This window comes from Oncorhynchus masou, chromosome 32 (assembly GCF_036934945.1).
Source record: "Oncorhynchus masou masou isolate Uvic2021 chromosome 32, UVic_Omas_1.1, whole genome shotgun sequence".
Lineage (NCBI taxonomy): Eukaryota > Metazoa > Chordata > Actinopteri > Salmoniformes > Salmonidae > Oncorhynchus > Oncorhynchus masou.
In genome coordinates this window covers 34,531,859-34,546,457 of record NC_088243.1, presented here as the reverse complement: position 1 = coordinate 34,546,457, position 14,599 = coordinate 34,531,859, and the positions used below count along the sequence as shown (strand labels likewise).

At 46.3% G+C, this 14,599-nt stretch overlaps 2 protein-coding genes across 4 annotated transcripts in view; one reads left to right on the top strand and one right to left on the bottom strand.

The window, feature by feature from the left end:
* tfb1m (transcription factor B1, mitochondrial) overlaps positions 1-14,599 on the top strand; it is a 47,623-nt gene that overhangs the window by 23,279 nt on the left and 9,745 nt on the right. The window lies entirely within an intron of this gene.
* On the bottom strand, positions 12,635-14,588 carry LOC135526003 (claudin-20-like). 2 transcript variants are annotated; one of them, XM_064954011.1, is made up of 2 exons: positions 14,303-14,588; positions 12,635-13,674 (listed from the first exon to the last, which is right to left on the bottom strand). In XM_064954011.1, exons 1-2 carry the CDS (start codon positions 14,417-14,419, stop codon positions 12,787-12,789), a joined length of 1,005 nt encoding a protein of 334 aa, XP_064810083.1. In that variant the 5' UTR covers positions 14,420-14,588; the 3' UTR covers positions 12,635-12,786. The 2 variants fall into 2 exon arrangements, with proteins under 2 accessions (XP_064810083.1, XP_064810084.1); XM_064954012.1 differs by lacking the exon at positions 14,303-14,588 and adding an exon at positions 13,754-13,910.

Genomic DNA, 14,599 nt, shown 5'->3' with positions numbered 1-14,599 from the left:
GGGCTGGGTGATAATTTTTTCTTTCTTATTTTTGGCTGGATTTGACAGTATTTTATGATTCTGAATAAAAGTTCTTAGTATATTTTACTAGTAGCGCATGACTCTAGGATGGCAACAAATAAATTCTTTGTGGTTTTAATGGGCTTTCTCTCTTCTGATTATTTTATACTCAACCAAACTAGGACAAAACTGACAGAAGTAAAACTGACAGAGAAGTAGTCACATTTATAGAACAGTTTTTATTTAGCACTGATTCAAAATACCTTCTATAGACACTATTGTAAAAATCCATACCGGTATGTGGCTCCACGCCAGTATACCTAAAAATATCATATATCACCCACCTTACAGGCTTGCACAGATATGGGGGATTAAGACTTCCACCTACTCTATGAGAAGCATGGATTTAGTCCCCAGCTGGGAGTAAGACCAGTATTCATGGGTTCTTAGTAGGGTATATTTCTCTCCAGTCTGACCTGGCATTCCTGTTCATATTAGTCAGATTGCAAGTTAGCTAGGCTGTTTTGATGCTGGCTTGGCTGATGGGATGCTCAGTGGACCCAGAAGATGGGATGGGGGATACAGATTGACTCTCCTTTATGGTACCCATGCTGAACTGACTGGCTCCAACAGCTGTTGCTTTTTGTTCCAGTCTACTTGTATAAACGCAGCAGCAGCAAGCCTACACATGCTGTCATTCATTATGATGATGTTCAGGCTCAGACTGAACATAAAATCCCCATTTGCAACAACTCTCCTAGGGTTAGTTATTTCATGCTACTTGCTAATGCAATAAGCGATACCTGGATTCTGAACCTGCTTTATAGAGTGATTCTGCTTTTTTCGATCCCATTTGCAGACGGTCTGTAATGTTTCATGACCACGTGTTATAAAGGGAGTGAAACCTCTTGTCTCTTCTGTCTAATTCAGCTGTTTTCAGACAGCTGCTGTGTGTGTGTGTGTGTGTGTGTGTGTGTGTGTGTGTGTGTGTGTGTGTGTGTGTGTGTATATATATAGAGTTGAAGTCGGAAGTTTACATACACTTAGGTTGGGGTCATTAAAACTTGTTTTTCAACCACTCCACAAATTTCTTGTTAACAAACTATAGTTTTGGCAAGTCGGTTAGGACATATACTTTGTGCATGACACAAGTCATTTTTTAGTATTAGTATAGCTGAATACGAAAATACATGACTGATTCTAGTGCAAAATAGTTTTTTGTTTTGCAATGTCTAGATTCTTTGTAAAAAGTCAGAAATAGCCTCCCGGGTGGCACAGTGGTTAAGGGCGCTGTACTGCAGCGCCAGCTATGCCACGAAACTCTGGGTTCGCGCCCAGGCTCTGTCGTAACCGGCTGTGACCGGGAGGTCCGTGGGGCGACGCACAATTGGCCGGGTTAGGGAGGGTTTGGCCGTTAGTATTCAGCTAACCACGGTTGATGGTCATCAGCTATCCTTTAGCTCGAAAAGCTATCGCCAGTTTTGTACAACACGAGTCAGACCAGAACATACCGGACCTATTTTTCTCTCCATAGCCCCGGATTTCAACCGAAAGCTCTGGACATTTACACCTGAATCTCGCAGCTAGCTAGTTGCTATCCGTGTGACTATTGGCTTACGTCGATCCCGGAGCAAATATCAATTATTCCGGAGCTAATTTAGCCAGCTGAAGTGTTCCATCTGCCACTCCTGGGCTACAATCACCTATCCGGACCCGTTTTACTGCCGATGCGGAGCCCCACCGGGCCTTCACGACTGGACTACCAATGTTATCTGCCCAAGGGAGTTATCCAATTGGCCCCTCCTTCGCGACGTTACCTGAATGCCCATCTGCGGCCCGCTAATTGTTAGCTGTCTTATTGGCTGCTATCTGAATAGGTCTATTCGGACAATTTTTCTTGGGTCACTAGAACTATATCTATTTTGCCAATTGGATTGATCCCCTCTCCCACACGGAACCCCACTAATCTACCCTTCGGAAACGCACGAGGTGGCTAAAAACAGACATCCATCCTATGCTAGCTTACCAGGCTAGCTGTCTGAATCGCCGTGACCCCAACCAACCTCACTACTCACTGGACCCTTATGATCACTCGACTAAGCATGCCTCTCCTTAATGTAAATATGCCTTGTCCATTGCTGTTCTGGTTAGTGTTTATTGACTAATTTCACTGTATAGCCTGCTAGCCCTGCTCATTATATCTTATCCAACCTTTCAGTTCCACCACCCACACATGCGATGACATCACCTGGTTTCAATTATGTTTCTAGAGACAATATCTTTCTCATCATCACTCAATACCTAGGTTTACCTCCACTGTATTCACATCGTACCATACCTTTGTCTGTACATTATACCTTGAAGCTATTTTATCGCCCCCAGAAACCTCCTTTTACTCTCTGTTCTAGACGACCAATTCTCATAGCTTTTAGCCGTACCCTTATCCTACTCCTCCTCTGTTCCTCTGGTGATGTGGAGGTTAACCCAGGCTCTGCAGTGCCTAGCTCCACTCCTATTCCCCATGCGCTCTCTTTTGATGACTTCTGTAACCGTAATTGCCTTGGTTTCATGCATGTTAACATTAGCCTCCTCCCTAAGTTTGTTTTATTCACTGCTTTAGCACACACTGCCAAGCCGGATGTTCTAGCCATGTCTGAATCCTGGCTTAGGAAGACCACCAAAAATTCGAAATTTTCATCCCTAACTACAACATTTTCCGACAAGATAGAACAGCCAAAGGGGGCAGTGTTGCAATCTACTGCAAAGATAGCCTGCAGAGTTCTGTCCTACTATCCAGGTCTGTACCCAAACAATTTGAACTTCTACTTTTAAAAATCCACCTCTCTTCAAACAAGTCTCTCGCCGTTGCCGCCTGCTATAGACCACCCTCTGCCCCCAGCTGTGCTCTGGACATCATATGTGAACTGATTGCCCCCCATCTATCTTCAGAGCTCGTGCTGCTAGGTGGCCTAAACTGCAACATGCTTAACACCCCGGCCAACCTACAATCTAAGCGTGATGCCCTCAATCTCACACAAATGATCAATGAACCTACCAGGTACCACCCCAAAGCCGTAAACACTGGCACCCTCATAGATATCATCTTAACCAACTTGCCCTCTAAATACACCTCTGCTGTTTTCAACCAAGATCTCAGAGATCACTGCCTCATTGCCTGCATCCGTAATGGGTCAGCGGTCAAACGACCTCCACTCATCACTGTCAAACGCTCCCTGAAACACTTCAGCGAGCAGGCCTTTCTAATCGACCTGGCCGGGGTATCCTGGAAGGATACTGATCTCATCCCGTCAGTAGAGGATGCCTGGTTAAACTTCCTCACCATCTTAAATAAGCATGCCCCATTCAAGAAATGTAGAACCAGGAATAGATATAGCCCTTGGTTCTCTCCAGACCTGACTGCCCTTAACCAACACAAAAACATCCTATGGCGTTCTGCATTAGCATCGAACAGCCCCCGTGATATGACACTTTTCAGGGAAGCTAGAAATTAATATACACAGGCAGTTAGAAAAGACAAGCCTAGCTTTTTCAAGCAGAAATTTGCTTCCTGCAACACAAACTCAAAAAAGTTCTGGTACACTGTAAAGTCCATGGAGAATAAGAACACCTCCTCCCAGCTGCCCACTGCACTGAAGATAGGAAACACTGTCACCACCGATAAATCCACTATAATTGAGAATTACAATAAGCATTTTTCTACGGCTGGCCATGCTTTCCACCTGGCTACCCCTACCCCGATCAACAGCACTGCACCCCCCACAGCAACTCGCCCAAACCTTCCCCATTTCTCCTTCTCCCAAATCCAGTCAGCTGATGTTCTGAAAGAGCTGCAAAATCTGGACCCCTACAAATCAGCCGGGCTAGACAATATGGACCCTTTCTATAATTATCTGCTGAAATTGTTGCCACCCCTATTACTAGCCGTTCAAACTCTCTTTCGTGTCGTCTGAGATTCCCACAGATTGGAAAGCAGCTGCGGTCATCCCCCTCTTCAAAGGGGGGGACACTCTTGACCCAAACTGCTACAGACCTGTATCTATCCTACCATGCGGCAGTGTAGCCTAGTGGTTAGTTCAAATCCCGAAGCTGACAAGGTACAAAATCTGTCGTTCTGCCCCTGAACAGGCAGTTAACCCACTGTTCCTAGGCCGTCATTGAAAATAAGAATTTGTTCTTAACTGACTTGCTTAGTAAAATAAAGGTAAAAAAAATGCCTTTCTAAGGTCTTCGAAAGCCAAGTCAACAAACAGATTACCGACCATTTCGAATCCCACCATACCTTCTCCGCTATGCAATCTGGTTTCAGAGCTGGTCATGGGTGCACCTCAGCCACGCTCAGGGTCCTAAACGATATCTTAACCGCCATCGATAAGAAACAATACTGTGCAGCCATATTCATTGACCTGGCCAAGGCTTTCGACTCTGTCAATCACCACATCCTTATCAACAGACTCAACAGCCTTGGTTTCTCAAATGATTGCCTCACCTGGTTCACCAACTACTTCTCTGATAGAGTTCAGTGTGTCAAATCGGAGGGTTTGTTGTCCAGGGCCTCTGGCAGTCTCTATGGGGGTGCCACAGGGTTAAATTCTTGGACTGACTCTCTTCTCTGTATACATCAATGATGTCGCTCTTGCTGCTGGTGAGTCTCTGATCCACCTCTACGCAAACGACACCTTTCTATATACTTCTGGCCCTTCTTTGGAGACTGTGTTAACAAACCTCCAGGCGAGCTTCAATGCCATACAACTCTCCTTGCGTGGACACCAATTGCTCTTGAATACAAGTAAAACTAAATGCATGCTCTTCAACCGATCGCTGCTCGTCTGTCCAACATCACAACTCTGGATTACATTTACATTTAAGTCATTTGCAGACGCTCTTATGACTTACAAATTGGTGAATTCACCTTCTGACATCCAGTGGAACAGCCACTTTACAATAGTGCATCTAAATCATTTAAGGGGGGGGTGAGAAGGATTACTTATCCTATCCTAGGTATTCCTTGAAGAGGTGGGGTTTCAGGTGTCTCCGGAAGGTGGTGATTGACTCCGCTGTCCTGGCGGCGTGAGGGAGTTTGTTCCACCATTGGGGGGCCAGACAGCGAACAGTTTTGACTGGGCTCGGGAACTGTACTTCCTCAGTGGTAGGGAGGCAAGGCCAGAGGTGGATGAACGCAGTGCCCTTAAGGGCCTGATCAGAGCCTGGAGGTACTGCGGCGTTCCCCTCACAGCTTTGCAAGCACCATGGTCTTGTAGCGGATCGAGCTTCAACTGGAAGCCAGTGAGCGGGGTGCGTGAGAGAACTTGGGAAGGTTGAACACCAGACGGGCTGCGGCGTTCTGGATGAGTTGTAGGGGTTTAATGGCACAGGCAGGGAGCCCAGCCATCAGCGAGTTGCAGTAATCCAGACAGGAGATGACAAGTGCCTGGATTAGGACCTGCGCCGCTTCCTGTGTGAGGCAGGGTCGTACTCTGCGGATGTTGTAGAGCATGAACCTACAAACGGGCCACCGCCATGATGTTGGTTGAGAACGACAGGGTGTTGTCCAGGATCATGCCAAGGTTCTTAGCGCTCTGGGAGGAGGACACAATGGAGTTGTCAACCGTGATGGCGAGATCATGGAACGGGCAGTCCTTCCCCGGGAGGAAGAGCAGCTCCGTCTTGCCGAGGTTCAGCTTGAGGTGGTGATCCGTCATCCACACTGATATGTCTGCCAGACATGCAGAGATGCGATTCGCCACCTGGTCATCAGAAGGGGAAAGGAGAAGATTAATTGTGTGTCGTCTGCATAGCAATGATAGGAGAGACCATGTGAGGTTATGACAGAGCCAAGTGACTTGGTGTATAGCGAGAATAGGAGAGGGCCTAGAACAGAGCCCTGGGGGACACCAGTGGTGACGCGTGGCGAGGAGACAGATTCTCGCCACGCCACCTGGTAGGAGCGACCTGTCAGGTAGGACGCAATCCTCCGGAGATGCCCAACTCGGAGAGGGTGGAGAGGAGGATCTGATGGTTCACAGTATCGAAGGCAGCCGATAGGTCTAGAAGGATGAGAGCAGAGGAGAGAGAGTTAGCTTTAGCAGTGCGGAGCGCCTCCGTGATACAGAGAAGAGCGGTCTCAGTTGAATGACTAGTCTTGAAACCTGACTGATTTGGATCAAGAAGGTCATTCTGAGAGAGATAGCGGGAGAGCTGGCCAAGGACGGCACGTTCAAGAGTTTTGGAGAGAAAAGAAAGAAGGGATACTGGTCTGTAGTTGTTGACATCGGAGGGATCGAGTGTAGGTTTTTTCAGAAGGGGTGCAATCTCTTGAAGACGGAAGGGACGTAGCCAGCGGTCAGGGATGAGTTGATGCGAGGTGAGGTAAGGGAGAAGGTCTCCGGAAATGGTCTGGAGAAGAGAGGAGGGGATAGGGTCAAGCGGGCAGGTTGTTGGGCGGCCGGCCGTCACAAGAAGCGAGATTTCATCTGGGAGAGAGGGGAGAAAGAGGTCAGAGCACAGGGTAGGGCAGTGTGAGCAGAACCAGCGGTGTCGTTTGACTTAGCAAACGAGGATCGGATGTCGTCGACCTTCTTTTCAAAATGGTTGTCATCTGCAGAGAGGGTAAAGGATTCAGGAGGGAGGAGAAGGTGGCAAAGAGCTTCCTAGGGTTAGAGGCAGATGCTTGGAATTTAGAGTGGTAGAAAGTGGCTTTAGCAGCAGAGACAGAGGAGGAAAATGTAGAGAGGAGGGAGTGAAAGGATGCCAGGTCCGCAGGGAGGCGAGTTTGGATGGCTCTGACTTAGAATACGTGGACAACTACAAATACCTAGGTGTCTGGTTAGACTGTGAACTCTCCTTCCAGACTCACATCAAACATCTCCAATCCAAAGTTAAATCTAGAATTGGCTTCCTATTTTGCAACAAAGCATCCTTCACTCATGCTGCCAAACATACCCTTGTAAAACTGACCATCCTACCAATCCTTGACTTCGGCGATGTCATTTACAAAATAGCCTCCAATACCCTACTCAATAAATTGGATGCAGTCTATCACAGTGCCATCCATTTTGTCACCAAAGCCCCATATACTACCCACCACTGCGACCTGTACGCTCTCGTTGGCTGGCCCTCGCTTCATACTCGTTGCCAAACCCACTGGCTCCAGGTCATCTACATATACATCATGGGAAAATCAAAAGAAATCAGCCAAGACCTCAGAAAAAAAATTGTAGACCTCCACAAGTCTGATTCAACCCTGCACTCATTTTACTGTGGATATAGATACTTTTGTACCTGTTTCCTCCAGAATCTTCACACGGTCCTTTGTTGTTCTGGGATTGATTTGCACTGTTCGCACCAAAGTACGTTCATCTCTAGGAGACAGACCGCGTCTCTTTCCTGAGCGGTATGACGACTGCATGGTCCCATGGTGTTTATACTTGTGTACTATTGTTTGTAAAGATGAATGTGGTACCTTCAGGCATTTGGAAATTGCTCCCAAGGATGAACCAGACTTTTTCTGAGGTCTTGGCTTATTTCTTTTGAGTTTCCCATGATGTCAAGCAAAGAGGCACTGAGTTTGAAGGTAGGCCTTGAAATGCATCCACAGGTACACCTCCAATTGACACAAATTATGTCAATGGGTTGACTTGCCAAAACGAGTTTGTTTACAATAAATGTTTGGAGTGGTTGAAAATGAGTTTTAATGACTCCAACATAAGTGTATGTAAACTTCCGACTTCAACCTTTGTGTGTGTGTGTGTGTGTAGATAGACATCTATTTAGGGGCTATAGGAACACAGAACAGCCTGACTGCAATCCTGCCTATGCGCAGTACAACCCATACCATCCCCAACTGTTCACACACCCAAACACACACACGATTGAATAAAGGCGTGTTGCTTCCACAAAATAGTTTTATTATTAAAAAATATAACTAGCCTACTTGCACAAGCACATTGAGACAACAGTTATCAGAACACTTGAACTGTTGATAATCATCTGGCAAATTTAAGAAGTGCATCCACAAAAATAAGCTGCAATTATCAAAATGATAACTCTTGTATTGGTTTCTGCTGGAGAGTGGCAAGTGTTTAGACATCTAGAGGCTGTTCTTTGTTCCCAGGCAATTTGAAGCTAATGAAATGGTGCGCTGGCTGATGAACAGGCTGCACATCTATATAATGAAACAAACCTCCATCTCACATTGACCGGCTCAAATCGCATCAGACAGAAATGGCTTTACTGTTTTTCAGACTGCCAGTTGTATTATGTACACTTGAACCGGTCCAGAGGACTTTGCAATGCTCAGCCACTTGAAACAAACTGCTGTCAAAGAAGGTAACACAAGCAAAGGTGCAATTGAGTAGTGAAGAAGATAGTGTAAGACATTAGAACAAAATAGGAAAGCATGTTAGCTTGCCAGAACAATGTTTTTATAATTAGGTCCACAAATTTCATAGACAAATGTGTACAGTTATCTGCAGAGTTGTAATGAGGAAATCCTGAAGCATGATTTAAACATTACCAAAATAACGTGTGCAAGCCTTTCCCGACTTTAAAGTAAAATTGTTTATGCCTCTGGAATTGTGTTCTTTGGAATAATAAGGTTGAAAAGCCAACGCTGGAAAGCTGCATCCTACTGTAAACGATTGTCTAGTTTACTCAACTTAGTCTTGCACAACAAACAATGAATCCATAAAACATTTGTGAATATAGAATTTATATACAAACACGTACAATAAAAAGTAAACCGCATGAAGTACAACACTGGATCAAACTTGACATGAGTCGATTTGGCACTTTCTCAAACACATACAGTACCAGTCAAATGTTTTATTTGTACTATTTTCTTCAAAACTATGAAATAACACATATGGAATCATGTAGTAACCAGAAAAGTGTTAAACAAATTCTTCAAAGTAGCCACCTTTTGCCTTGATGACAGCTTTGCACACGCTTGGCATTCTCTCAACCAGCTTCATGAGGTAGTCGCCTGGAATGCATTTCAATTAACAGGCGTGGCTTATTAAAAGTTAATTTGTGGAATTTCTTAATGCATTTGAGCCAGTCAGTTGTTGTGACAAGGTAGGGGTGGTATACAGAAGATCGCCCTATTTGGTAAAAGACCAAGTCCATATTTTGGCAAGAACAGCTCAAATAAACAAAGAGAAATGAAAGTCCATCATTACATGAAGGTCAGTCAATACAGAAAATGTCAAGAACTGAAATGAAGGTTTCTTCCAAGTGCAGTCGCAAAAACCATCAAGCGCTATGATAACTGGCTCTCATGAGGACTGCCACAGGAAAAGAAGACCCAGAGTTACCTCTGCTGCAGAGGATAAGTTCATTAGGGGCGGCAGGTAGCCTAGTGGTTAGAGCGTTGGACTTGTAACTGAAAGGTTGCATGATCGAATCCCCGAGCTGACAAGGTAAAAATCTGTCTTTCTTCCCCTGAACAAGGCAGTTAACCCACTGTTCCTAGGCCATCATTGACAATAAGAATTTGTTGTTAACTGACTTGTCTAGTTAAATTAAGGTCAAATAAATAAAACATTTAGAGTTACCAGCCTCAGAAATTGCAGCCCCAAATAAATGCTTCACAGAGTTCAAGTAACAGACACATCTCAACATCAACTGTTCAGAGGATTTGACTACTAAAGGACACCAATAAGAAGAATAAACTTGCTTGGGCCAAGAAACACAAGCAATGGACATCAGACCAGTGGAAATATGTCCTTTGGTCTGATGAGTCAAATTTGAGATTTTTGGTACCAACTGCCGTGTCTTTGTGAGACGCAGATGATCTCCGTGTGTGTGGTTCCCACCGTGAAGCATGGAGGAGTGATGGTGTGGGGTGCTTTGCTGGTGACACTGTTTGTAATTGATTTAGAATTCAAGGCACACTTAACCAGCATGGCTACCATAGCATTCTGCAGCGATACACCTTACCATCTGGTTTGCGCTTAGCAGGACTATCATTTGTTTTTCAACAGGACAATGACCCAAAACACACCTCCAGGCTGTGTAAGGGCTATTTGACCAAGGAGAGTGAATGTACTGTATCAGATGACCTGGCCTCCACAATCACCCGACCTCAACCCAATTGAGATGGTTTGGGATGAGTTGGACCACAGAGTTAAGGAAAAGCAGCCAACAAGTGCTCAGCATACGTGGGAACTCCTTCAAGACGGTTGGAAAATTCCTCATGAAGCTGGTTGAGAGAATGCCAAGAGTGTGCAAAGCTCTCATCAAGGCAAAGGGTGGCTACTTTAAAGAATCTCAAATATAAAATATATTTTGATTTGTTACACTTTTTGTGGTTACTACATGATTCCATATGTGCTATTTCATAGTTTTGATGTCTTAACTTAATATTCTACAATGTAGAAAATTGTAAAAATAAAGAAAAACCCCAGAATAAGTAGGTGTGTCAACTTTTGATAGGCACTGTATGTGTTGTATGTGTTCAGTTTGTTAACGAGGGCACATTCACATTCTTGTCTTCATTAATTGCATTCGTAAGGCCTGGCAGGGGTTGGGGAAGTGTGTTATTTTACGGATGCCCGTCTGGTCCCCTCTGCTCTATCCCTGGCATGTTGCTTGGGGTGTGAAACCTGCCCCTTCCGGGCTTCCAGGCCCTAAAGTGATGCCTGTGGCGATGCCCCCGTTGTGCAGGCAGCCGCCTGAAGGTGGCGAGCTGGGCTTAGCCATCTGCTCTCCCCATAGGAAACAATGTGTGAGAGAATGAGAGGGCCACTGCCGGGGCCTGTCACCAGAGCAGCTATTTCAGGCCGGAGACAACCTACCTCCCTCTCCTCTCAGCCGTGTTAGACACACATGAGAATGTGACTGTGTTAATGTGCAATAGCACACTTGACATATGAGTAGGCAGCAGGGGTGATGTGTCAGTGTGTGTGTTGGCCAGCATGCTCTCAACATGCAAAAGTGTTCCCTTTCAGTCAAAGACAAAGTCCACGTGACTTCAGTAAAAGGGGGATATAGGTAGAGAGAAGTGGTAAACGAGAGATTGACAGGAAGGAAAGAACAGAATGGCAAAGAACATCCTTGAACTTCAGCTGCAGGGTCTCCTGCAGGTATTACATGGTAGCATATGCACTGCTGACGGACTTGGTAAACAAGTCACATATGGAGGAATGACTCAAACCATTTCTGGATTTGGAGGCAAATCTGCCACACCACTGCAGTCAACCATGACCGTTCAAAGCCTCTCTCTATGCCATCATACAATTCCAATAATCAGCCAGATTTGTCACACAGCCATTTTCCCCATCAACCCATATTGCACGTGAAAGACACTAAGGAAGGACAACAAAAAGAGAGCAGTTCCCAGACAGACCTGGGTGTAACAGTGGCTTGGTGCCTCATGTCACTGGGCTAATAAAGGGGATTAGAGGAGCAGCTCTGTGTGTGTTGAGGTTCTGCACAAGGCTTATGGGGCCATGCAGAGAGAGAGAGAGATGCCCCCCTACCCAACCTCAAAGCACTGGTTGACACAAACACACCCCAGACAATGAAGACATTAGGGCACAGGATTCCGTTTCCATGGCAGTGAGGAGGCGGACAGCAGGATGAAAAGCACATGCAGCCCAGTGTGTCAAAAAGGTACGGTGTGTGTTTCTGAGCATGTGTTTGGGTTTCTGTATCTGTGTGTATGTGTGGGGTTTTGTATCTCTGTGTGGGTGTTTGTACTCTATGTGGGTGTGAACTGTATGTATGTGGGGGTGTGTTCATTTTGTATGCCTAATGCATGAAATCAGTAGCGTGTAGCCTAGCCCAAGAAGGCAGCTTGTTTTGGGAGCTAAATGGGAAAGCAACAAACATGTCAGACAGTCCACTCTGCTGGAGGGGGAGGCTCTCTCTCTCGCTCCGTTTCTCCCTCTCTGTGTGTCTACCTGCAGGGTGAGATCCAGTGGTGGGTTTGTCTGCAGTTCTGTTCCATAGCCCAGCACCCTACTTACTCATCCTGACAGTCCTCTTTTGAACAATTTCCCCGGGAAGGATAATGTACTACGTCTTTTTAGGCACAGGCATTGTGTTTGGTTACACTACGTACGTCTCATTCTCTACCAGGCAGGCATTCCTCTGCATTATACACAGACAGGCTCCAGACAGCATGCTTAGGCAAAATATCAATGTCTATTCGCTACCAAAAAATAAGACAATTTATTAAATCAGTTCCAACAACTACCATATCTTGTGGATGGTTGAAAACTACAATGGCTGGCTAATGAAAAGGGAATTCCACGTACTGTTATTTCCTCTTTGAGACAATAATATCAATATTGACGACTTAGCAAACTAAATGAATGCTTATCAATTCAAACCTTTGGCGAGGAAAAGGAAAGGAACAGGAGGCTTGCTATCAGCTAACCCATTCCCCTGGGAACTCGTGTGATTTACTGATGATCGCTGGGGTATCTGCATTTGTTCAGCTGCGGCTCCCCTCCCATTCTGCAGCGCCTTCCTTCGTCCTCCGGCTGCGCTGCATTTCACATTCACCATCTGTCTGTCTGTTCCAAGGAGCTGCTCAGGGAATACCTCCACTGCTTGTGCTCATAGAACAGAAAGCAAAGAAAGAGGGGAGAGAGAGAGCTACGATGGGGGGGGGAGAGAAAAAACCCACCCTCAAAGTCCTTCCCCCTCCTCTCTCATCTCCTCCTCTTTAAGAGCTTGGTTGGTTGGTGAACTACATGTAAGACGCAGCGGTTTTCCCAAACTGCCTTAACAGTAGCGCATGGCGTGCAGTGTTGCTTTAGCCTACACATAGTCCTGCAGACTGTAGCCTGTTTTATTGTCTAGTGGGGAGAGGGAGCAGTACTGGTGCTGGAGCTGGTCCTGCTGCTGTTGCTGTAGGAGGTGCTGTTGCTGCTGCAGTAAGAGTTTATCAGGGGGCGGCAGCAAGATCATGTCCTGGTGGCCGGGCCTCTTCCCCGAGCACGACACGCAGAAGATGGACCCCCCCACAAAGAGGAAGCCTGCCGACAGGAAGGCCACGTACACGGCGCCCCCGGGCTCAAACTTATTGCTCTCGTGCACGCTGCGGTCCAGGAAGTTAGTGATGACCTCTTTGGTGAACCAGGAAGCAGGCACCAGGCACAGGAAGCCGGCGGCGATGAAGCAGCCCCCGCTGGCGATGGCCGCGTGCCTCTTGGCGCGCCGGCCGCCCCCCCAGCGAGTACATTTGAGCCCCAGGGATGCCAGGCACAGGCCCATGGCAGCCATCACACAGGACAGCACCATGGTGGTGCGGGCAGTCTGCAGGTAGGCGGGCAGCGACAGCACCGAGTACTTCAAGGTGCAGCTGAACATGCCGGTGCTGTACCAGGTGCAGTCCATCCACAGCCCCTGCATCTGGGAGATGGCCGTGATGATGTTGGAGCCTACATCGGCGCTCACCTTCCAATTGGGCAGCAGCGTAGCCATCATGGCCCCCATGATGCCCAGCAGCGCCAGGACGAAGGCAAAGATCTGCATGCCTGTGGATGCCATTCTCCTCCTTCTGCCGTGGCCCCCTACTCCTCCAGTTACCATCCACCCAGCCCCAGCCAGGCACCTCGGCTCCTCACCCCAGACGGCTGTAGAGGATTCTGGTGCTAGAGCTGGCAGCAGCCGACGACTCAGTTCCTCAGTGCCGGCTCCAATGGACTGTAGAGGAAAGAAGACAAGAATGAGAAATTGAATTAAGCAGGTCTCTCTGTCTGTCTTTCTCTTTCCCCTCACTTACCCCACTCACGCACAGACTTTTTTTACAAGAACAAAGGAGAGCGTGAAACCGGACCAATTGGAGAGAGAGACCGCTCTGGCTGATTTTTGGAGAAGGAGACACAGGTTTTAGTGCGTGTGGGCATTTTCTGTTGCGCCTGCCTCTTCCTTATGCCAGCGCCTCAACTGTTACTGGAGAGGAGAATGAGTTTCTGATATTTGCAACGCTCAATATGTGGACTTAAAGCTGCAGTGTCCTCTTCACCTCACTACAATAAGGTTACCCAACCACAGTGACTTCAATATATTAACACAAGGTAAATTCTTACATTTTGAAATAATTTTACACTGATACAATAATATAGATTTTCGTTTTTAAAAATTGTAAAAGTTTGAAATTATACCGTTTTTTTCTCCTTTTTAAGACATTCTGAAAATTGCCAGTATTGCTTTTAATTTAAAATGTATTGAATATTTTTGCCTGCAGAAAGTGTACAAGGGCAAACAAACCATCGGTTAATTAGAATTGTTTACAATGTACAGCAAGAGAGAGCAATGTTAAGGTCCTTACCTCGGCTGGTGCAGAGCTCCTTTTTGACGCGTCAGGTTGTTCGCAGTGATTTCTGTAAACACACAAAAACACGGGGTGAGGAGGGGGCGAGGAGGATTTCAGCCTTAGGGAAGCCATTCATTTCATCCATTTCCTTAGCAACAGTATATTAGAGGACATCATAGTGGTGGACCACACATGCTTGCTTGGCGCTTCTGAAGATGGGTTGCGTTGCTTCCCTTTCAGTGACGTAGAATACTCTCTCTACGTCACTTAGGTCGTGAGCTGAGCTAATACAGAATAGTGTGTGGACCGTTA

What these genes read in the sequence shown, in the direction of transcription:
- LOC135526003 (XM_064954011.1), bottom strand. Translation starts at nt 14,419, where the DNA reads ATGGCTTCCCTAAGGCTGAAATCCTCCTCGCCCCCTCCTCACCCCGTG. An exon ending in GGAGCTCTGCACCAGCCGAG is followed by an intron (nt 13,675 to 14,302) that starts GTAAGGACCTTA and finishes TTTCCTCTACAG; the next exon opens with TCCATTGGAGCCGGCACTGA.